Source organism: Pelophylax lessonae (genome assembly GCF_965119305.1).
Source record: "Pelophylax lessonae genome assembly, chromosome: 3".
Classification (NCBI taxonomy): Eukaryota; Metazoa; Chordata; class Amphibia; order Anura; family Ranidae; genus Pelophylax; species Pelophylax lessonae.
The window spans coordinates 514,744,958-514,768,565 of NC_138770.1; the positions used below are offsets into that span (position 1 = coordinate 514,744,958).

A 23,608-nucleotide genomic window follows, 5' to 3' on the forward strand; every position below is an offset into this window, starting at 1 on the left:
AAGCTGTGTTTGACAAACTTGCTTGGACTGTTCTTGGGTGTCCCCGTCTTGGGCATGGTTACCACTGCCGCTGACAGCTGAGCCTGTCCCTCTTATAATACACAAAAAACATTTGCTTTTTAGCTCAAGGTGATCAAGGCTCACAGAGTGGTGCAATTGTTAGCCCTCTACAGAATGTTATGTCCTTTCCACATTTATGTTTTTTCAGGCAGCTCCAGATTCCTTTCACAAATGAATAAATGGATTTTTGTAAGATCTTACCGTAAAATCCTTTTCTCTTAAGCTCATTGACAGACGTAGTCTTCTTGATTCTCAAGAGCTGGGTTATGTTGTCTCCGCAGGAGTAGGACTAGGCAGAAAGACAAAAACGTTCTGGCTCCACCTTAGGGGCAGTCCCTGAGGGTATATCCTCCCTCTCTCTGCTACAGGGAATCAGTTCTGTTTTAAAGCAGTACAGAGAATTTAACCCAACCCAACTCAATGATAGAGGGGCGGGTACTACGTCTGTCAATGAGCTTAAGAGAAAAGGATTTTACGGTAAGATCTTACAAAAATCCATTTTTCTCTATCGCTCATTGACAGACGTAGTCTTCTTGATTCTCAAGAGCTGGGACATCCAGAAGCAGTGCCACAAATGAGGGGTGGGATTGACAAAATCAAATCCAATCTAGAAGGCCCAACCGGTGCCAAACTAGAGGTTTTAAAGGCTCATTATAAACAAAGAATGAGACTAAAAGAAAAATTTCCAACGGAAAAAACCCTCGAGGTAGACCACTGGTCTCCTCAAATTGCGGCCTGCAAAACCTTGCGGCCAAACGAGGCATCAGACGATGCCATTACATCAACTTTATAATGTTTAGTAAAGGTATGCACCGACGACCAGGTAGCCGCCTTGCACACCTGGACCACTGACGCCTGATGGCGAAAGGCCCATGACGCACTAAGTGCCCGAGTGGAGTGCGCCTTAACAGGGAACGGGGGCTCCCGACCCTTAATAGAATAAGCCTGTACTACCGTCTGTCTAATCCATCTGGAAATGGTCGCGGCAGATGCAGGCAACCCCTTTTTGGGTCCATCTGGGATCACAAAAAGTGAATCCGTCTTGCGAAACGAGTCTGTCGTTTTCAAGTATACCCTGATCGCCCGGACCACATCCAAGGAGTGTAAAGCAAACTCCCGAGGATGACTGGGCTTAGGACACAGGGAAGGTAATACAATTTCTTCATTCAGATGAAATTCTGAAACCACTTTTGGTAGGAAGGATGGATTGGGACGAAGAACCACCTTATCTCTATGAACCACCAGATATGGTGAACGACAAGATAATGCGGCCAGTTCTGACACCCTGCGTGCAGAAGTAATAGCCACCAAGAAGGCCACCTTCTGGGACAACGTAGGTAGAGGAATCTCCCTAATATCTTCAAAGGGAGGTTTCTGAAGAACCGACAACACTAAATTAAGATCCCAGGGGGGTAACGGCGCGTGCACTGGCGGAGCCAGATGTCGCACCCCCTGGATGAAATTCCGCACCAAGGAATGAGTAGCCAAAGGCTTCTGAAAGAAGATAGCTAACGCTGAGACCTGACCCTTGATAGTACTCAAGGCCAGTTTCTGCTCAACCCCTTGTTGCAGAAAAGCTAATATTCGACTAATCGAATAAGACCGAGGACGGAACCCCAACGGTTCACACCATGCAATGTAGGACTTCCATGTGCGATGATAAATCTTTCTGGAAGTCGCTTTCCTTGCTTCAACTAGAGTAGGAATAACTGAAGCTGACAAACCTTTGTCCTTCAGCACCTGGGTCTCAATAGCCAGGCCGTTAAAGCCAGCGATCGTAAAGCAGGATGGAAGATCGGTCCCTGAGACAGTAGGTCCTCCCTGAGAGGAAGTCTCCACGGGACATCCGCCACCAGTCTGACCACGTCGGCGTACCAAGCTCGACGAGGCCAGTCCGGAGCTACCAGAATTACTGGAATTCCTTCCTCCTCTATCCTGCGAAGAAGTCTTGGCAGTAACGCGAGAGGAGGGAAGGCATATATTAGCTGGTATTGCCCCCACGGGGCGATCAGTGCGTCTGCGGTTTCTGCTAGAGGATCGCGGGAGCGAGCCACGAATCTCTGAACTTTCCTGTTGAATCGTGATCCACAAGTGTCGCCCAGTCCGGCATTTTTGCTTGAAGATCTCACAGGAAAAAAACACTGGAGAAAACTACCTAAAAAATGTCTTTTTCTTAAAGAAAAAAGTCTTGCCAGGACCAAAAGATCCCAGCAAGGAACTTAGGTCCTTACTCCTGACTAGACAGAAAAAAAACTGATTCCCTGTAGCAGAGAGAGGGAGGATATACCCTCAGGGACTGCCCCTAAGGTGGAGCCAGAACGTTTTTGTCTTTCTGCCTAGTCCTACTCCTGCGGAGACAACATAACCCAGCTCTTGAGAATCAAGAAGACAACGTCTGTCAATGAGCGATAGAGAAATACACTTTTAAATGAATAAAATTAAGAGTAAATACAAATACTTAATGGTTTAGTTGAATGTTTACACAACTATTGTAGCTAAATCAAAGCACCATGACAAGAGAATTGAGGTTTGTATACATACACACATAAATATAAAGATAATAAAGTAAAAAATACTGTGCATTCAATCTACAACCGTCCACTATTAGGTACACCTGTTCAATTGCTTGGTAACACAAATTGCTAATCAGCCAATCACATGGCAATCATTCAATGCATCTAGATGTGGTGAAGCCGATTTTCTGAAGTTCAAACCCAGCATCAGAATGGGAAGAAAGTGGATTTAAGTGACTTTAAACATGGCATGGTTGCTGATGCCAGACAGGCTGGTCTGAATATTTCAAAAACTGCTGATCTACTTGGGGTTTCATGAACAAACATCTCTAGGGCTTACAGAGAATGGTTTGGAAAAGGGAAAATATCCAGTAAGCGCAGTTGTGTGGATGCAAATGCCTTGTTGGATGTCAGAGAATGGGCAGACTGGTTCCAGAAGGTAGAAAGGCAACAGTCACTCAAATAACCACTCATTACAACAAAGGAATGCAGAATACCATCTCTGAACGCACAACACATCGAACCTTGAAGCAGTTGGGCTACAGAAGCAGAAGACCACACCAGGTGCCACTCTTGTCAGTTAACAGAAAACTGAGGTTACAATTTGAACAGGCTCACCAAAGCTTGACAGTAGAAGATTGGAAAAAGGTTGCCTGGTCTGAGGAATTCCAATTTCAGCTGCAAGATTCAGATGGTAGGGTCAGTATTAGCTGCAAACATAAAAACATGGATCTTCTATCAAGGGTTCAGGCTGGTGGTGAACATGACAATAAGTTCACTGTACTCCAATGGCCTCTACAGTCACCAGATCTGAATCCAATAGAGCTCCTTTACCCCGTGATGAACGGGAGATTCCCATCATGGATGTGCAGCCAACAAATCTGCAGCAACTGCTAAATGCCATCACGTCAATATGGACCAAAATCTATGAGGAATTTTTCGACAACACCTTGTTGAATCTATGCCACAAGAAACCTGAAAGCAAACGGGGGTCCAACCTGGTAATAGCAAGGTGTACCTTATAAAGTAGCATTGCCTTAGACTTAGAGCATGTGTCAAACACAAGGCCTGCGGGCGCAATCTGGTCCACCAGGCCATTTCATAGGGGCGGGAGGGTTAAGGGCTGCGGAGGGAGATGTGTGCAGGTGGGGGATGGAGGAGAGTGGTGCAGAGGTCAGAGCTCCAAATGGTTGGAAGCCAATTGTGGACAGCCTGTGAAAAAGCTGAACCGTATAGTGTATAGCACAGCCCCAAACCCTGCATCCTGTAGATCGCGCACTCCTCAACCCACCACTCAGCGCACCGCTGAACCTTGCACTCAGGAAAGTAATCCACCTATAATCTCTGCACTATGAATGTAGCTCCCTCAGAACTCTGTGCATAGGGCATCCTTGAAACTGCAATCTGTAAATAGCGCATCCCTTAACTCAATACTCACATAACGCAATATAGGTATTTATTGCCCCTTTAAGATCCTCCTGCTGTTGGTGCAGTTTGGCCGCACCCACCATTCAATGAGATTTGGGGGACGCGTGGCTGAGTTCCTAAGAGACATATCGCACTTACTTGCTATGGGAAGGCATTAAAGCTATAGTGATTAGCCAGCACTGGATAGAATCGCACATGCTTACACAATATTGTTCATAGGCTACACCACTACTTACAGTTCCAACCAAAGGATATATGAAGCCAGCTCCAATACTGGCACGCACATCACTTATGGGCAGCGTGAACCCTGTTGGCACTCCTTTCTTCTCAGACTGATGTGACAGAGACAAATGGGTCTTGGCCATGCAAATAGGAAGTTTATTAAATCCCTGTGAAAGGAAAAGCAGAAAAAGCAAAATATGTTATCAATCGTTACTTGAATATGTGGATCGGTAGTGCATTTATAATAAGAATGCAATGAAAGAATCCCCTGATTCAGCATACAAGACACTATCCAGAAGGGGACTGGATGGTGAAGGTTAATGTGTGGTGCTGGATTAATAGTCCCCCACAGGTGGAAACGGCGTCATCGAGGGACCCGGATGAGGGGCAAGATGGGTCAGAGGGGAATTTGGGGGGGGGTTACTGGATTTTTGTCTTACAGCAAAATCCTTTTTTCTGATGTTCATTGACCCTTTGGTTATGGCTGCTCTCCATAGGAGGACTAGGCGGAAACAAATTTGACTATACCCCCTAGGGCAGTCCTAGGGGGTATACTCCCACTTCCCTCTATAGGCCTTCAGTTTGTAAGAAGCAGTGTCAGAATACATAACCCAACTCAGAGGGGTGGGTGCTGTGTCCGTCAATAAACATCAGAGAAAAGGATTTTACGGTAAGACAAAAATCCAGTTTTCATTAACGGACACAGCTCCATATCTTCTTTGACCCCTGGGATGTCCCAAAGTAGTGTCAATATGAGGGGTGGGAAAACACAGCGGTAGATATAATTCCCCCCAAAAAAGCTGAACATAGCCAACCAGGTAAACTAGGAGCTCAACCAGGAACAACTGGCGCTCACTAACCAGGAAAAAATACACCCTCAAGAGGCAGGAGTCTCTGCAACGGCAGCCTGCAAAACTTTGCGGCCGAACGCAGCACCCGCAGATGCAAGTACATCCTCTTTGTAAAACTTTGTGAATGTGTGTGCAGACAGTTGCCTTGCACACCTGGACCACTGACGCCTGATGATGGAAGGCCGTGAAAGGCACTAAGCTCCCTTGTAGAATGGGCCTTGACAGGGAAAGGAGGAACCTGACCCCTGATGGAATAGGCCTGCATCACCGTCTGCCTGATCCATCTGGAAATGGTTGCAGCAGATGCGGCCTGCCCCTTCCAAGATCCATCCCCAAGGACAAACAAAGATCGGATTTTCGAATCAAATCAGTACACTCTGATAGTCCGAACCACATCCAGGGAATGCAAGGCAATTTCTTTAGGATGCTTTAGCCTAAGGCACAAGGAAGGCAACACAATGTCTTCATTTAAGTGGAAACCCGAGGCAACCTTAGGAAGGAACGATTGGCAGGGACGTAACACTACTTTGTCCCTGTGAACCACCAAATAAGGAGACCGACAGTACAATGCAGCCAGCTCCGACACCCTGCGTGCAGAGGTAATAGCCAAGAAGACCACCTTCTGTGACAGAGTGAGCAAAGGAAGTTCACAAATATTTTCAAAAGGAGGTTTTTGAAGAACCAACAAGGGTCCCACGGAGGTACCAGGGACCTCACCGGAGAAGCCAAATGGCGAAAACCCTGGACAAAAGGTGTGAACCAATGAATTTGCAGCCAAGGGCTGGAAAAAAATTACCAAGGTTATAATCTGGCCCTTGATAGTGCCCAGAGCCTAGTGCTGATCAACACCTTGTTGTAGAAACTCCAGCAGACGGGACACGGAAAATAAATAGGGAGAAACCCCCCCCCACCCAAGACTCACACCAAATGTACACCCTCTGATGATAAATCTTTCTTGAAGTAGATTTTCTAGCTTTTAACAGTGTAGGTTTACCGAATCAGTCAACCCTCTGTCCTTCATTACCTGGCTTTTAATAGCCAAGCTGTTAAAACTAGCGACCGTAAAGCATGATGGAAGATCGGTCCTAGAGACAAAAGATCTTCTCTGAGAGGGAGTCTCCAAGGAGCATCGGCTACCAGCCTTACTAGGCCTGCATACCAAGACCAATGAGGCCAGTCTGGAGCCACCAGAATGACTGGAATCCCTTCTGCCTCGATTCTTTTGAAAAGTCTTGGCAGAAGTTGTAGTGGGGGAAAAGCGTAAATCAGACTATACGGACCCTAAGGGGCCACTAAAGCATCTGTGGCGTCGGCCAAAGAATCCCAAGACCTTGCCAAACTCGGATTCTTTGGCTGGCACCGCAGATGCTCTAGTGGCCCCTAAGAGTCCGTATCGTCTGATTTACCTGAACCTTCCAATTGAAATGAGAGGCCAACAGGTCCACATCAGGGGTCCCCCACCGGAGACACAGTTATTGAAACACTTCCGGGTGAAGAGACCATTTCCCCCAGCTATGCCTGTCAACTGAGATAGGCCGCCTGCCAATTTTCTACCCCGGGAATGTGCACAGCAGAGAGGGCTGGAACATATCGTTCTGCCCACCTTAGGATGTTGGCTACTTCACGGGCCGCTAGGGCACTTTTTGTGCCTCCTTGATGATTGATATAAGCCACAGCCGTGTCATTGTCCGATTTAAACCTTACCGGGCACCCCTGCAGACGATCCGTCCACAAGGACAGGCTAAGCCTGATCGCCTGAATCTAGGGATGATCGAACGGTTCGGGTCGACCATCGGTTCGACCTGAACATTGGCTGTTCGAGGTTCGGCCGAATTTAGAACTTTTTGCTGAAAAAGTTCGGAATTCGGCAACCAGAACCGACCAAAATGCAATGGGACAGGAAATGGGCTTTAAAAGCCCATGACTGGACCAGAACCATTAGCAAAAGCCAATTGAAGGGGCAGGAGAATGCTAGGAATGTGATTGGAGTGACTAGGGGGTCCCTAGACCAATCATTAGTGAATACGCCCCCCAGTATACAAGATAGCCCCGGCAAATTCCTAGCATTGTAATACAGGGACGTGGAAGAGAGTGGAAGCAGTTCTGTTACTTCTGCTTCAAAGTGTCATTTAGCAATTATTAGTGTGAGGAAAGGGATATCTAGTGTAGTTAGGGTGCTCTTTTACACTTTAGTTAGATGCAAAAATTTAGTTTCTGTAGGGAAAGTGTTAAGTGTAAGGGGACCGTAGTGTAGTGTAGGGTTAACTGACACTGACTGCAGGGTGACCAAACCCTTCCATATCAGGGTGACCGCTATAGAGAAAAGATAGTTTCTCTTAAGTCACAAAAAACCCCCAAAAAATGCCTGCAACACCACACCTGGGCGTTTTTTTTTTTTTTTGGCGCTAGCTTTTTTTTGGGTTATTTGGAGGCAGGCAAAACATCTGAACTTCTGTATACGGGTATATATACACACATACTTATATGTATATATACACCTAGACATATATAGGTGTGATAGTAGCAGAAATATATGCTTGCGCTAATGGAATAATTAACACTAATAAGGCTCCGCTCCTATAACACCTATATACAGTGGGTACGGAAAGTATTCAGACCACCTTAAATTTTTCACTCTTTGTTATATTGCAGCCATTTGCTAAAATCATTTAGGTTCATTCTTCTTCCTCATGAATGTACACATAGCACCCCATACTGACAGAAAAACACAGAATTGTTGACATTGTTGCAGATTTATTAAAAAAGAAAAACTGAAATATCACATGGTCCTAAGTATTCAGACCCTTTGCTGTGACACTCATATTTAACTCAGGTGCTTTCCATTTCTTCTGATCATCCTTGAGATGGTTCCACACCTTCATTTGAGTCCAGCTGTGTTTGATTATACTGATTGGACTTGATTAGGAAAGCCACACACCTGTCTATATAAGACCTTCCAGATCACAATGCATGTCAGAGCAAATGAGAATCATGAGGTCAAAGGAACTGCCTGAAGAGCTCAGAGACAGAATTGTGGCAAGGCACAGATCTGGCCAAGGTTACAAAAAGATTTCTGCTGCACTTAAGGTTCCTAAGAGCACAGTGGCCTCCATAATCCTCAAATGGAAGATGTTTGGGACGACCAGAACCCTTCCTAGAGCTGGCCGTCCGGCCAAACTGAGCTATCGGGGGAGAAGAGCCTTGGTGAGAGAGGTAAAGAAGAACCCAAAGATCACTGTGGCTGAGCTCCAGAGATGCAGTCAGGAGATGGGAGAAAGTTGTAGAAAGTCAACCTTCACTGCAGCCCTCCACCAGTCAGGGCTTTATGGCAGAGTGGCCCGACGGAAGCCTCTCCTCAGTGTAAGACACATGAAAGCCCGCATGGAGTTTAAAAAACACCTGAAGGACTCCAAGATGGTGAGAAATAAGATTCTCTGGTCTGATGAGACCAAAATAGAACTTTTTGGCCTTAATTCTAAGCGGTATGTGTGGAGAAAACCAGGCACTGCTCATCACCTGTCCAATACAGTCCCAACAGTGAAGCATGGTGGTGGCAGCATCATGCTGTGGGGGTGTTTTTCAGCTGCAGGGACAGGACGTTGCAATCGAGGGAAAGATGAATGCGGCCAAGTACAGGGATATCCTGGACAAAAACCTTCTCCAGAGTGCTCTGGACCTCAGACTGGGCAGAAGGTTTACCTTCCAACAAGACAATGACCCCAAGCACACAGCTAAAGTAACGAAGGAGTGGCTTCACAACAAATCCGTGACTGTTCTTGAATGGCCCAGCCAGAGCCCTGACTTAAACCCAATTGAGCATCTCTGGAGAGACCTAAAAATGGCTGTCCACCAACGTTTACCATCCAACCTGACAGAACTGGAGAGGATCTGCAAGGAGGAAAGGCAGAGGATCCCCAAATCCAGGTGTGAAAGACTTGTTGCATCTTTCCCAAAAAGACTCCTGGCTGTATTAGATCAAAAGGGGGCTTCTACTAAATACTGAGCAAAGGGTCTGAATACTTAGGACCATGTGATATTTCAGTTTTTCTTTAATAAATCTGCAACAATGTCAACAATTCTGTGTTTTTCTGTCAGTATGGGGTGCTATGTGTACATTCATGAGGAAGAAGAATGAACTTAAATGATTTTAGCAAATGGCTGCAATATAACAAAGAGTGAAAAATGTAAGGGGGTCTGAATACTTTCCGTACCCACTGTATGTGTAAGTGTAAAATACATATAAGTATGTGTGTATATATACCACTATACACAAGTTCAGATGTTTTGCCTGCCTCCAAAAACCCCCAAAAAATGCCTGCAACAACACACCTGGGCGTTTATTTTTTGGCGCTAGCATTTTTTTGGGTTCTTTGGAGGCAGGCAAATCATCTGAACTTGTGTATAGTGGTATATATACACACATACTTATATGTATTTTACACTTACACATATATAGGTGTTATAGGAGCGTAACCATATTAGTGTTAATTATTTCATTATCGCAAGCATCTATTTCTGCTAATATCACACCTATATATGTCTAGGTGTATGTATACATACAAGTATGTGTGTATATATACCCGTATACACAAGTTCAGATGTTTTGCCTGCCTCAAAAGACCCCAAAAAATGCCCAAAAAAACGCTTGCTACTAAACCGGCAAGGTGTGAAAAGAGAGAAGCCACTATCCTGTTCTATAAGTGACCTAATACAAACAATCTTTTTTTATGGTTCTGGACATGCTACAGAGCCGAAACTTCACAGGTACACTTTTTAGACCCCCCAGATAAAAAAAAAAAAAAAAAAAATTCTTTGGATTTAGTAATTTTTTCAATAATTGGCTCTATCAAAAATGACAAATTTTTAAGATTTTTTTGTGTGATTAAGTCCCTGGGGTATGACCCAGAACCCTAGGCACTTTTCAGGGGCATTTATTAGGTTTTAGGGCTTCAAAATGGTGTTTTTTGATTACCGAAGTTCGGGTCCCATTGATTTCAATGGGGTTCTGAAATCCGGGCCGAACTTTCGGGAAGTTCGGATGTTCTGGCCGAACCGAACTTTTGAAAAGTTCGATCATCCCTACCTGAATCTTCAGGATGTTCTGGCAGACTGGAGTCCAAACTCCTTGAGCCGAGTCTGTGCCCAAGACACCTCCCCACCTGGACAGGCTAGCATCCATGGAAACCACTGTCCAAAACAGGGGGAGAAAGGACTTGGCATGCCGAAGCGCCGAGGAACGGAGCCACCAAATCCGGGATTCCCTTGCACCCTGGCCCAACAGAATCAGACTGTCCAGGGATTGAGGATTCTTGTCTCATTTGGCAAGAAGCTCCTTTTGCAAAGATCTGGTATGGAACTGAGCAAACAGAACTGCCTCAAAAAGGTGGAGACCATCAACCCCAGCACCTGCATGCAAGTCTTGAGAGATGACCGACAGTTGGACAACAGGAGCCAAATCGCATGCTGTAACTTCAGCAATTTCCCCTCTGGAAGAAACACCTGGACTGAAGCGGAATCCAGAGTCAGGCCCAGGTAGTCCAGTTTGTTGGACAGAGTCAGAGCTGATTTCTGAAAATTCAGTGTCCAGCCGAACTCTTGCAGAGTTCACACAGTGATGTCTAGATCCTCCTTTAAGGCAGATGAAGGCTCTGCTCGGAGAAGGAGATTGTCCAGATACCCCAATACCACGATCCCCGTCAGCCTGAGCAAGGCCAACACCGGGGCCAACACTTTTGTGAACACCCATGGAGCTGAGGCGAGACCAAAGGGTAACGCCACATATTGATAATGCTCCTCTTCCATGGCAAATCGACGAAAATGCTGATGCCCAACATACAGTCAGGTCCATAATTATTGGGACATCGACACAATTCTAATCTTTTTGGCTCTATACACCACCACAATAAATTTGAAATGAAACAAACAAGATGTGTTTTAACTGCAGACTTTCATCTTTAATTTGAGGGTATTTACATCCAAATCAGGTGAATGATGTAGAAATTACAACAGTTTGTATATGTCCCTCCCACTTTTTAAGGGACCAAAAGTAATGGGACAGATTAACAATCAAATCAAACTTTCACTTTTTAATACTTGGTTGCAAATCCTTTGCAGTCAATTACAGCCTGAAGTCTTGAACGCATCGACATCAAGAGACGCTGGGTTTCATCCCTGGTGATGCTCTGCCAGGCCTCTACTGCAACTGTCTTCAGTTCCTGCTTGTTCTTGGGGCATTTTCCCTTTAGTTTTGTCTTCAGCAAGTGAAATGCATGCTCAATCGGATTCAGGTCAGGTGATTGACTTGGCCATTGCACAACATTCCACTTATTTCCCTATAAAAACTCTTTGGTTGCTTTCGCAGTATGCTTCGGGTCATTGTCCACCTGCACTGTGAAACGCCGTCCAATGAGTTCTGAAGCATTTGGCTGAATACGAGCAGATAATATTGCCCAAAACACTTCAGAATTTATCCTTCTGCTTTTGTCAGCAGTCACATCATCAATAAATACAAGAGAACCAGTTCCATTGGCAGCCATACATGCCCACACCATGACACTACCACCACCATGCTTCACTGATGAGGTGGTATGCTTTGGATCATGAGTAGTTCCTTTCCTTCTCCATACTCTTCTCTTCCCATCACTCTGGTACAAGTTGAGCTTGGCCTCATCTGTTCCAGAACTGTGAAGGTTTTTTTATAGGTTGTTTGGCAAAATCTAATCTGGCCTTCCTGATTTTGAGGCTTACCAATCTTGTGGTGAACCCTCTGTATTCACTCTCATGAGGTCTTCTCTTGATTGTTGACTTTGACACACATACACCTAACTCCTGGAGAGTGTTCTTGATCTGGCCAACTGTTGTGAAGGGTGTTTTCTTCACCAGGGAAAGAATTCTTTGGTCATCCACCACAGTTGTTTTCCGTGGTCTTCCGGGGTCTTTTGGTGTTGCTGAACTCACCGGTGCGTTCTTTCTTTTTAAGGATATTCCAAACAGTTGATTTGGCCGCACCTTATATTTTTGCTATCTCTCTTATGGGTTCGTTTTGTTCAGCCTAATGATGGCTTGCTTCACTGAGAGTGACAGCTCTTTGGATCTCATATTGAGAGTTGACAGCAACAGATTGCAAATGCAAATAGCACACTTGAAATGAACTCTGGACCTTTTATCTGCTCCTTCTAAATGGGATAATGAGGGAATAACACACCTGGCAATGGAACAGCTGAGCAGCCAATTGTCCCATTACTTTTGGTCCCTTAAAAAGTGGGTGGCACATATACAAACTGTTGTAATTCCTACACCGTTCACCTGATTTGGATGTAAATAACCTCAGATTAAAGCTGAAAGTCTGCAGTTAAAGCACATCTTGGTTGTTTCATTTCAAATCCTTTGTGGTGGTGTATAGAGCCAAAAAAGATTAGAATTGCGTCAATGTCCCAATATTTATGGACCTGACTGTATATAGGGATATAAAAGTAAGCTCCTTGATATCGACAGATGCCATAAAATCCCCTTGATGAAGGGATGCCACTACGGTGCGAATTGCCTTTTTTCAAAATTTCTGAACCCGCACAAACACAAAGTGGTTCAGAGCCCTGAGGTCCAAGATTGGACAGATTTTTCCTTCCTTACTGGGAAAGGTAAACAGATTTGAATAAAATCCCTGTAAACGTTCGAACTCTGGAAACGGCACAATTACTCCCTGTGATAACAGATCCTGCACTGCCCCGTAAAGGCCCTGCAACTGATCCGGGGACAGGCGCAAATTGGAAGGGAAGAACCGTGTTGGAGGCAAGGAACAAAACTCGATCTTGTAACCGGACTGAACCAACTCGTGGACTCATTTGTCCTAAATGAGCGAGGTCCACAGGTCTGCAAACAAGCGAAGACGTCACCCCACCCCAGATCTTAGTGAGGGGGTCCCTTGAGGCAGAGGAGGGCTTGTCTGCGGGATCAGTGGAACCCGGTTTTGACTTACCAACCCAGGGTCTCTTGGAGCCTCCCGCAAAGTTAGGGGTGGATGTCCGTTCCTTGTCCTGCAAACCTACTGGACGAAAAGGCCATTTGTGAGCCGAGAAGAAAGGACCACGTTTACGACGAGGCTTTGCTTTTGGCAACCTGAGGAAGAAGAGTACTCTTGCCTCCCGAAAAACCTTTAATGATCTCTTCCATAGATGCACCAGATGGTCTCCTACAAAGGGTAGATCAGTCAGCACCTTTTTGGAAGCCTGTCTGCAGACCAGTATTTCAACCAAATCATGCGGCAAAGGATCACAGCTGTCACAGACACCCTGCAAGCCAAAGGGGCCACATTCAGGGAGGCTGTAACCCCTGTATCAACTGATCTGCCAGCTCAGTAGGAGGTAGACCTCTTTCCATATCCTGGTGCAGAAGCTTTGCCTATTCAGTTAAGGTCTGGGAGAACAAGGTGATGGTAAACACCGGTCTCAAATGTGAACCTGCCATGGTGAAAAGATATCAGACCAGAGCCTCAACTCTCTTGGCCACAGGGTCCTTAAAAGATGGGAAATCCTTCACCGGAAGAAGCAGGACTTTATTTAATCTGAAAACCTGAGAATCCACCACCTGTGGGACCGTCTGCTCCTTCAAAAAGGGATACCTCCAATGAAACGCTTAGGCATTCCAACCATGCGAGATTTCAGGGATCCCCACTAACTAGCGACAATCTTCTTCGAAGTAGGCAGGAAAGGGGAACACCTTAGTCACCTTGGGATGGTCTACGGGTGCCAAATTGTACCAGCGCAGCCGACGCAGCATTAGCGGTGTCCTCCAATTTTAAAGTTTCCTGCACTGCTACAATCAGTGCCTCCACAAGCGCCTTTTCATGCGTGGCCGTAGTGGAAGAGGATTCATCCTCACTGTCAGAGGCGGGGGGTCGCTTCTTGCTAGGCCACTTTTGAAGGGCCATATCAACTTTGGACACTAGTGACTTCAGGACCGCCGCCATGGCAGACTGGGACCCAGAAGGTCCAACAGCTTCCAGGGGTGGGCCAGGTGGTGACACATGCTCCAGGAACTCCATGGTTAACCTGGGGGCCGCCCGCAAGAAGTGAAAATTTGCAAACCCCCTCACTGCTGCAGCGGTATTAATACAAGTCCCAGCGCACCAGCGGCGCTGCTATAGCAGAAAGAAGGAGCTTTACACCCGTAAGGACTCACCACCACTGACTTAGGGAAGGATACAACATTCCAAGCTGCTTGCAATGCAGCTTTCAGAGAGAAGGAGGAAGCGCCGTCACTGCCACGAGAGGCCCACCGCTGTATCACTGTTTCACAGGCTACAAGAAAATGACAGCCGCATTGATTTCAATGGGAAACTTTGAAAACATGGCTTCCGGACTACAGTGTGGCGCGCTCCCTCCCCCTCCAGCCCAACACCACATGACCCTTTACATGAAAGTAGCCAGGCCGCCCTGGGAAGGGAGGACTAAGGGGGGTATGTGAGGGAGACGTGCAGGGGAACCCCGGTAGTAATGGGGGGGTGGGGGGTAGAACATGCCGCAAGGAAGGGCACACAAAGGGGGCTTACCAACCCGAGGAAATGGCCTGCGTCCACCCCAACATTTTCCCAGGGTACATTACCTGGAAACTGAGTGGGTTCCACTCCAGGCAGTTTACCGCTCCATCTTGGAATGGGGGTGCTGCAGGCCAAAAGGTATGCTGAGACTCAGGTTTTGACCAGTGTCATGACCAGGGCTGTGCGTCCTCGCAAGGTGTTTCACTCGCCGGCCAGCCCCTGTCCAGTGGGGCTATGTCAGCCAAGCTAGCTCGGAGCTAAAGTTGGGTCGCGCTCGCTGGGCAGACTGGGAAGACCTTAAGGATCTAGGCGATCCAGTGCATCGCCCAGTCCAGCAGTTGATTGTAGTTCTAACAGGAACCGAATTGACTGTAGTTTTTACAGGAACAGAAAATAATAAAATAAATTCCATTTAAAGAGAAAAAAAATGCCAGGACCAGAGATCCCAGCAAGGAACCAGGTCCTTAATCCTGATTAGGCAGAAAAAAACTGAAATCCTATAGCAGGAAGTGGGAGAATACCCCCTAGGACTATGCCCTAGGGTCATAGTCAAATTTGTTTCTGCCTAGTCCTACTCCTATGGAGGAGAGCAGCATAACCCAAGAGATAAAGAAGATAGAGCTGTGTCCGTCAATGAACAAAAGAGAAAAACTGATTTTGCATACAGTTGGTCTTTAAAGCAATACTTTACTTTCTCAGGGTCAGTTCACACCACATGCAGTCCAGTGCGTATTTTTCAGCATCAAAAACGCACCGATAGTAGGTTACTTGGTTTTCAATGGCATAGTTCACACCAGTGCAGTCAGTTCCGGTGTGTTCCAGAAAAATAAGTAGCTAATGCTGCATTTTTTCTGCACTGGACTGTAATGGAACGCGGTAAAACGCATCAAAATGCACTGGAACACACGTCCCTATTTAAGGTTACAAAAAAAGGAGGGGGAAAATGCACTGGACTGCATCAAAAACGCATTTGAATGCATCAAAAACGTGTGTGCAGAAAAGCATCCAGAACACAATCAGACTGCGTTTCTATGGTGTGAACTGGCCCCCAATCAACTGACTATTTTTAAGCCTTATACCTCCAGCATTAGTAAATACCTTTCCTCTCTTACTTCCTGGTGCCTAGGCAAATGGTGTCACACATCTCAGGAGTCTTCAGTAGGGGTATTCTTAGCTAAACCCACCTGCCTGCACTAAGGGCAGATGGATTCCTGAAAGTAAATGCTACATGAATCCTTTGCAGTTACTAAAGATGGCCACGACCAGAAATTATAGGGGGTGTTTTTCAAAGTGATTTCTCAGCAAAATAAAGCATTGAGACACAAATGGATGGATGAGTTTGTTTTGAACATTATAAAATAATTAAATAGTGTTTTTGGTTTGTGGTGCTTAGATGCAGTGTGGTTCCAGTTAACTAAGAACGACATCAAATTAAGCCTTGCCTGAGCAAAACAAAATCAGCTGCAATTGGTCTTTGTCTACATGTCATACTTTATTGGATATAAACAAAGTAATTAACTTTATTATAAATTGAGATCTCTCTCTCTCCCTCTCTCTCCATTGGTCTGGGCATGGGGACACTGGTAAATCCCAGCTTGGGTTATAATAATTGGAATCCGACTCAATTGATAATACTTATTTTGTTGTATTAATTTTACCAGTTAATACACAATTTTGCTTTGCTTTGTCAGATATCTTTACCTGCTGAGTGTAAACTTCAATCTTTGACTGAGCCTTTGGAGACAGTTCTATGTCTGCAGCACCATAGACCTTTTGAGCAATGGCACGAATTTTCTCCACAATGGGCAACTAGACACAAAAAGAAAATTTTGAATAAAACATTTGATTGTCAGATGCACATTTTCAAACAGTTTGATAAAATTGTTGCCGTCTTTTAGGGGCTAACCTGCTGTAGTTGCTGCCAACACACTGCAACATTACAGAAAAACATTACCATTTTTTCACTGCAGATTACCAAAACCCGTTGTGTGTTGTGACGCGCTGCTGTGCATTAAGATGCCATCAACAATGCACCACAACACCAAAGGAAGATGGGCGAGTTGATGCATGTAACCACAAGGTATATGTCTGAATCCATTTTTTTTTACAATTACTGAACACAAACGTGGCAATTCCCTTTTAATTTTATTATCTTAAATTTCCTACTAAGAAACAGATTCAGATGGCTTCAGACTGCTTGCTTTAACAAATTCCTTTCCAAGGAATTAAATAAATTGACAACTAGCGCCTAACTTTGTTCATTAGCACTTGTTTATACTTGATGATCATTTTTTGCACTTCGTAAGACATGGGTCTCTTTTTTCCTTTAACCTGGAAACTGTCTAAGCGCATTTAAAGATCATACATATGAATTCGAATTGATGAGAACAAGAGGTACTTGCAAGATTTACTATTTAAGGGTTTTAAATTTTATTCAAGGGGTTGAATTTGAGATTTCACAAAGAGAATCATGATAAACTGTATATTAAAACAAGTGTATTCATTCGAATAATGAATTAAACTTACTAAACCTGGGGCAGACAAACTGGAGCAGCTGTGCATGGCAACCAACCAAACGGACTTCTAAATTTCTTTTTTAAAGCTTATCTGAACAAGTTGAAGTTGGTTACTATTCACAGCTGCCCCAGATACGGTGTTTCAGTTTTGTTAAATCCCCCCCCCCCCCAATGCGTTAAGGGGTCAGCTGCCATGGGGGAGTGCTGTTTCGGGATCGCTGAATGTTTGCTCTTTGTTGACATCCTCGCTGCATGGTACATTTTTTGTTTCATGTATTTATGGAAAAGTGTTCCTTATATCAGACTAGGATCAGAACATTTAATTTTTGCTCCTTTTTTGAGTGACACGAACATATAAACACAAAAAAAAATACAGTTTTCACAATATACTACTAAAAAAAATGGTTGATCTACTGTACACAATGGCTTTTTTGTGAATATGTGCCACCACAGACAATGCTGTATTCGAAAACGAACGGATGAAAAAAATGCAACCTGAAAGCCAAAATGTAAACCCTTTAGTGCCGGTTCACACTACCGCGATGCTACTTCCCGGGGCGACCTCCGAGATCGCAGTGCGAGCAGCGCACCGCGACCTCGGAGCGGCCGCCACGGACTTCATAACATTGAAGTCTATGGCGGTCGCCTCCTGGTCGCCCCAAAGAAGCTCCGGACCCTTTTTCTAGGTCGGAGCGACTTGTGTCGCTCCTATTAGAACGGGTCCGCAGCTTTACTGTAAGTGCCATAAGATCCCCAAAGCAACAGGTAAGGCACATACTGCATATGGGGTGTCTAAATGGTAAACACACATACACACTTTTTGCCACTCTTACAACATTCAGGAAAAAAACATTGCCAATATAAAATTCTCCTCCTACTTCTGTCTAACACATTGCTGTTGCTCCCTCAGTATGACACTCGCTAACCAATAATAAGGCAGTGAAACAGGCTGGCCAGAGCTCTAACTTTGCAGATGAGGTTGCAATTTTTATGACTGAGTACATTGGGTTTTAGGGATTTCCTGGGAAGCTGTTGAAGATACATAAAAGCACATATATGCACCAAACAATCCTACAAGCATTTTACATTTTTTAAAAGTCAGGACAGGTTTGCTACAAACTTGTAAGTAATGGAAAAAGTCACATTAACTTTTGCTCTACAATTAAAAAAAATACTTGAAAAAGGTTATGTAGTTTGCATAAACAAGAAGCAAATGGATAATCCTTTTGTTATTAGTACTACGTTTTTGCAAACCCCAAAGGGTTATATTTGCCAGGATTAAAATTAAAAGATTATGTCTTTAGTATTAAAACATGCCTTACTTGTACAAGGTCATTTAAAAATGAATTGTAATAAATTAAAAAAGAACATCTCCAATGAACTCCACATCTGTGTGGGAAAGCAGCAGAGTTTCATAAGAAACTCTAGTAAGAAAAACAGAATGAGGAGGTCAGGATGAACTTCTCCCTAGATCGAGTTTCTCAGTTATGGAATACTCACAACTCAGAACCTGCTGAACTTCCCAGACATAACTATGAATGAAGGACTTGCACACCTTAGAGAGGACTGGAGTCTAAAGCCGTAGACAAGACCAGCATAGCACTTTCTGCTACAAGCCCAAGCCATGTATAGTGGGGATTTTCCTGGCTCTGCGTCATGCCATCAGACTACGGGTCAACTCCACCCCCTTGACCCCCATAGGACATTCCTGTAAAGAGTATAAAAGGCAGGCAGTACCTGGTGGAGGTGTTCTTATTTTATCCTCGCTCCAGACATTCCTGTTGGTTTTTCTCCTGCCAGTGGTCCCACGGCAGAAGGTCCTTCTTGGGGGTAAATCCCCCTGATTTTGGACGCTCCTGGTGCCGGAGTATGGCATCCACATAATTTGTGCAGCTTTGCGGTGAGGCACTGTCATCCTGGGCTATCTCTTTTTTCTCCCTGCTTCCTGGTCTGTGGCATGCGTCCCACACTAGCCTGTGTAGGAGAACTGTCTCTAGGTTCCACGGCCAATAGGAGCAGCCTGCCTGGTTTGCACCCTTCCCTCCTTCCATTCCGTCCCAGCCATTCTCCCTGCATTCCACCCGAGGGCGGGGCGATGACGTCATTGCACGACTTCCGATTGGCCGGAAGTGGAGGATGCGGCGGGGGCTCTGATTGGAGGAACAGAGGGCGCTTCCTTTAAAAGACTGGACAGGCAGTTTTTTCTGCTGCTGTCACGGCTGGAGTCCTGCTATTGTAGGTAGGTTATTCTGCTTGGGGGTGAAAATTAGAGGTGATTATTAGTTTCTTCTCACCTCCTCTCCTCTGTCCAGCAGACTGCTTGATCATCCATCCGTCCATCCATCCTCTTCTGCTTATGCTGGTGAGTGCATGACTTAATTTTCCTGCTACAAATCTGCAACCCTTCTTTTATCTGCATCTTGAGCTTCTGGTTTCCTTTGCTCTTTTTTCTCACCAGGATGAGTACTCCAGCTCCTGAGAGTGAGGCACTGAAGACTTCAGAAAGGTAGGGAAAGCTACATATGTTTGCCTATGTGATGCTCCTTCTCTGACGGGTATTGAACGATCGATCCTTGTTTTCAGTGGGAGAGGCTCTTCTCAGAGGCCGCAAGAGGATAATTTCTTCATCTTGTAGTCACCAAAGTTTAAGCGACACCATACTCAGGAGTCGCCCTCCGCCTCACCCGGCCCGTCTTCCAGGCATCACCAAGGAGACTCACTGGCAGGTCATAAGCAAATTACCCCAAGCAGTCTGGTGCCCAGTGTTTGTTGGGCCTGTGAGGGAGTATCGATGCCGGCCAAGAGGCTTTGCGAGCCATGCTTTAGGGAGGCTTTGATGAGTGGCCAAACCGTTAATGAGGATCTCAAGCGGTACATCAGGGAAGCTGTGCAAGAGTGTGCATGGTCTGCTCCCTACTACTTCCAGGGGAGAGAGGCTTACACACCGTCTAACTCGGGAAGAGAATTCTCCTGAACCAGGAGCCATCAATTCAGATTCCGAGGCAGATTTGGTGGTAGCAGAAGAGTAGGTGGAATCCTTTTAGTTTGATTTCTCCCTAGTTCCTTCCTTTAATTCAGCGGTCAAGCAAGCTATTGACTGGGAGGAAAATACTGTGGCCCCAAGGGACCACAGGAAGTACTACCCTAATTTGAAGGATCTTCCCAAGTTCCCCTTTATGGAAGAGATAAGGGAGCTCATGCAAGAAGAGTGGGAAAAGCCAGATAAGAGGCCGCCTTTTCAAAATAGGGTGAATAAGCTTTACCCATTTCAGTCTTGGGATATGTCATCATGGGATTCGCCTCCGAAGGTGGATGCGTCTTTGCAACATCTAGCCAGGCATTTTACACTGCCATTGGAGGAGTTGGTATCATTCAAAGATCCCATGGAGAGAAGAGCCGACTAGGACCTTAAGAAGGTCTTTACTACAGCATGAGCGACCTGTAGGCCGGCAGTTGCCCTGACTTTGGTCGCAAGAGAAGTAAGAGTTTGGGCCTCGGATGTTGAAACGACGTTGGGATTGCAGCCGAATGAAGAGTCTAGTCTCCAGGGCCTAAAGCTATCGGCAGAAGCAGCTGTGGATATTGTGAGGCTTACTTAACGCATTATGACACATTCAGTCACTGCCAGGCGGGCCCTTTGGTTGAAGCATTGGTCGGCGGATTCGGCTTCCAAGCAGGGTCTGTGTTCTATTCCTTTTTCAGGGGGCACGCTTTTTGGCAAGACACTGGAGGATGCGATCCGTCGGGTGACAGGAGGGAAATCGGGATCAGAGATGCCGGGGGCAGTCCTTTCGCACGAATAGAAGACCGCATGAGCAGTTTAGGGATGCAAGATCATATCGCCCAGGAAGGGAGTTTAGCCGCTTTCCATGGCACCCTCGAAACTCCTATGCGGACCGAACAAGGACCATGGCTCCTCAACCCCCCAAGACAGCAGCAAAGTCCTTCTGAAGGTTTACCCGCCCAGATGTTGCCAGTAGGGGCAAGGTTGGCAAATTTTGGAAAGGATTGGGCGAGGGAAGTTTCGGATACATGGGTTCTGAAGGTGGTTCACAAAGGACTTCGCCTTCTCTTCAAGAGTCAGCCTCTGACAAACTTTTTTGTTTTAACAAAGGTTCCGCCATGTGCAGAAAAGCGGAAGAACGCTAGAATCCTACGTCTCAGAATTACTAATGCTACAAGCGGTAGTGCCAGTTCCAAGTTTGGAAGAGGGCAGCGGGATTTATTCCCCCTTGTTTCTAGTCCAAAAGGCATCCGGCAAGTGATGTCCTGTCCTAGACCTCCGGTTCCTGAACACTTGTCAAGCAAGAATCTTTTCGCATGGAGTCAGTAAGGATCATTGCTTCGGTTGTACAGAGGCGATTGGTTGATAGCCATCGATCTCAAAAACGCCTATTTCCACATTCCTGTATCCCAAGGGCATTAACGGTTCCTCAGGTTTCATTTCCAGGGCAATCCAATTTCCAATTCAGATGCCTTCCCTTTGGCCTCAATGTGGCCCCGAGAACTTTCTCGAAGGTGCTAGTGGTGATTATTGCCCATCTATGTGAACAGGGAATTTGCATATTTCACTATCTAGACGATATCATGGTGTTGGCCCACTCCAAGGATCTTCTCTTAGACAACCGAGAGCAAGTCTTGCAGACCCTATCAGAATTCGGGTGGATGGTGAATGTGCGGAAGAGCCAACTTGTTCCGTCCCAGTGCCTAGTCTACCTAGGCATGGTGTTCGACACCGTCCAATACAAGGTTTTTCTGGCAGAAGAAAAAAAAAATCAAGCAAGTCAGTGCGGAGGTCAAGGAGATTATGTCCTCGAAGGAAATCACGGTTCGCCAGGGCATGAGTTTTCTAGGCCTTCCGACGGTCTGTATTTCGGCAGTGCCCTCGGCACACGAGGAGGTTCCAATTCTGCCGCCTCAGCCAGTGGCACCGTGGTCCTCTCAGCCAGAAGTTCCAAGTTCCTCGCTTTGTTTCCAACAACCTTCTGAGGTGGACCAGGAGCAGAAACCTCTCCCTGGGCAAGCCCATCAACCCTGGAGACTGGATCACGATTACTTCGGATGCCAGTCTCCAGGGTTGGGGGGCGCATTGCCTACAACTGGAAGCGCAGGGAATTTGGGATCAGAGTTTGCCGTGTTCCTCAAATCTCCTAGAAACAGCTGCCAGGGAGGCGCTGAAAACATTTCTGCCCATAGTCCAGGGCAGGAGGGTCAGACTTCTCATGGACAATACGACGGCGGTGTTGTACATTGTAAAACAAGGAGAGACAAGAAGTCTGCAACTCCTCCAGGTAGCGGCGGAGAGTTTCTCCCTTGCCGAAGCCCACTTGCTGGACCTCTCTGCATCATATCTCCCGGGTCCCCAGAATGCCCTAGCAGATCAGTTGAGCAGAAACTTTGCCTACAACGTGGAATGGATGCTAAATCCAAAATATCTGTCAGAAATTCCCGAGATGTTATGTTTCTCTTAAAGATCAAATACTTATTTTACTCACTGAACTGAAACTCAATTTATAACATTTAGATCATGGGTTTTTACTGGATTTTTGGTTGATATTCTGTCTCTATCATTTAAAACAAAAATGAAGGGTCTATATTTTCTAAGTGGGCAAACTTACAGAATCTGCAGGGGATCAAATTATTATTCCCCCCATTGTAATATAGTAGTACCAGTTTACCAATTTAACCGCCATTGCATATAAAGACCAGGTGGGACAAATGTCGATCTTTGAGGACAAACCTGTATACCTCCTCCCAAATCTGTGCCTTGTGCGCCCCCCATCCCCTGGGGGTAAGCATCGGTGTGATCTTGTGATCACCGATCGGCGGTGCTCCGCTCTGGTAGCATGTAATCGCTGTGATCACATGTCCAGTAGTAAACATGGCTGCCATTCACATGGTACAGGCTTCCTGCACCATGTGAGAGCTGAGGCCAATCATAGTTATCACAGTAGTTCTCAATAGCTGCACTGCTCTGTAGATAGATATATATATATATATATATATATATATATATATATATATATATATATATATATATATATACACACATCTCTATATATATGGTATTTGTGCAGTAAGTTTTCAAACGGAATTTCAAAAAAAAAAAAAAAAATTATATTATATATATATATATATATATATATATATATATATATATATATATACACGCACGTTCATATTGTGTGCATAGGTTTACATACCCCGGCAGAATTTATGATTTATTGGCCATCTTTCCGAGAATATGAATGATAAAACAAAAACCTCTTTCACTCATGGTTAGTGTTTGGCTGAAGCCATTTATTATCAATCAACTGTGTTTACTCTTTAAATCATAATGACAACAGAAACTACCAAATGACCCTGATCAGAAGTTTACATACCGCAGTTCTTAATACAGTGTATTGCCCCCTTTGACATCAATGACAGCTTAAAGTCTTTTGTGGTATTTGTGGATGAGGCTCTTTATCTTCTCAGATGGTA

At 45.3% G+C, this 23,608-nt stretch overlaps 1 protein-coding gene across 2 annotated transcripts in view; it reads right to left on the reverse strand.

Annotated features, from left to right (window-relative positions):
• Positions 1-23,608, reverse strand: part of MTHFD1L (methylenetetrahydrofolate dehydrogenase (NADP+ dependent) 1 like) — a 562,387-nt gene that overhangs the window by 142,136 nt on the left and 396,643 nt on the right. For both annotated transcript variants that reach the window (XM_082251220.1, XM_082251219.1), the window contains exons 25-26: positions 16,311-16,418; positions 4,238-4,390 (exon numbers count right to left, since the gene is read on the reverse strand). In XM_082251220.1, coding sequence (XP_082107346.1) covers positions 4,238-4,390; positions 16,311-16,418 — 261 coding nt within the window. The remainder of the gene's footprint in view (positions 1-4,237; positions 4,391-16,310; positions 16,419-23,608) is intronic.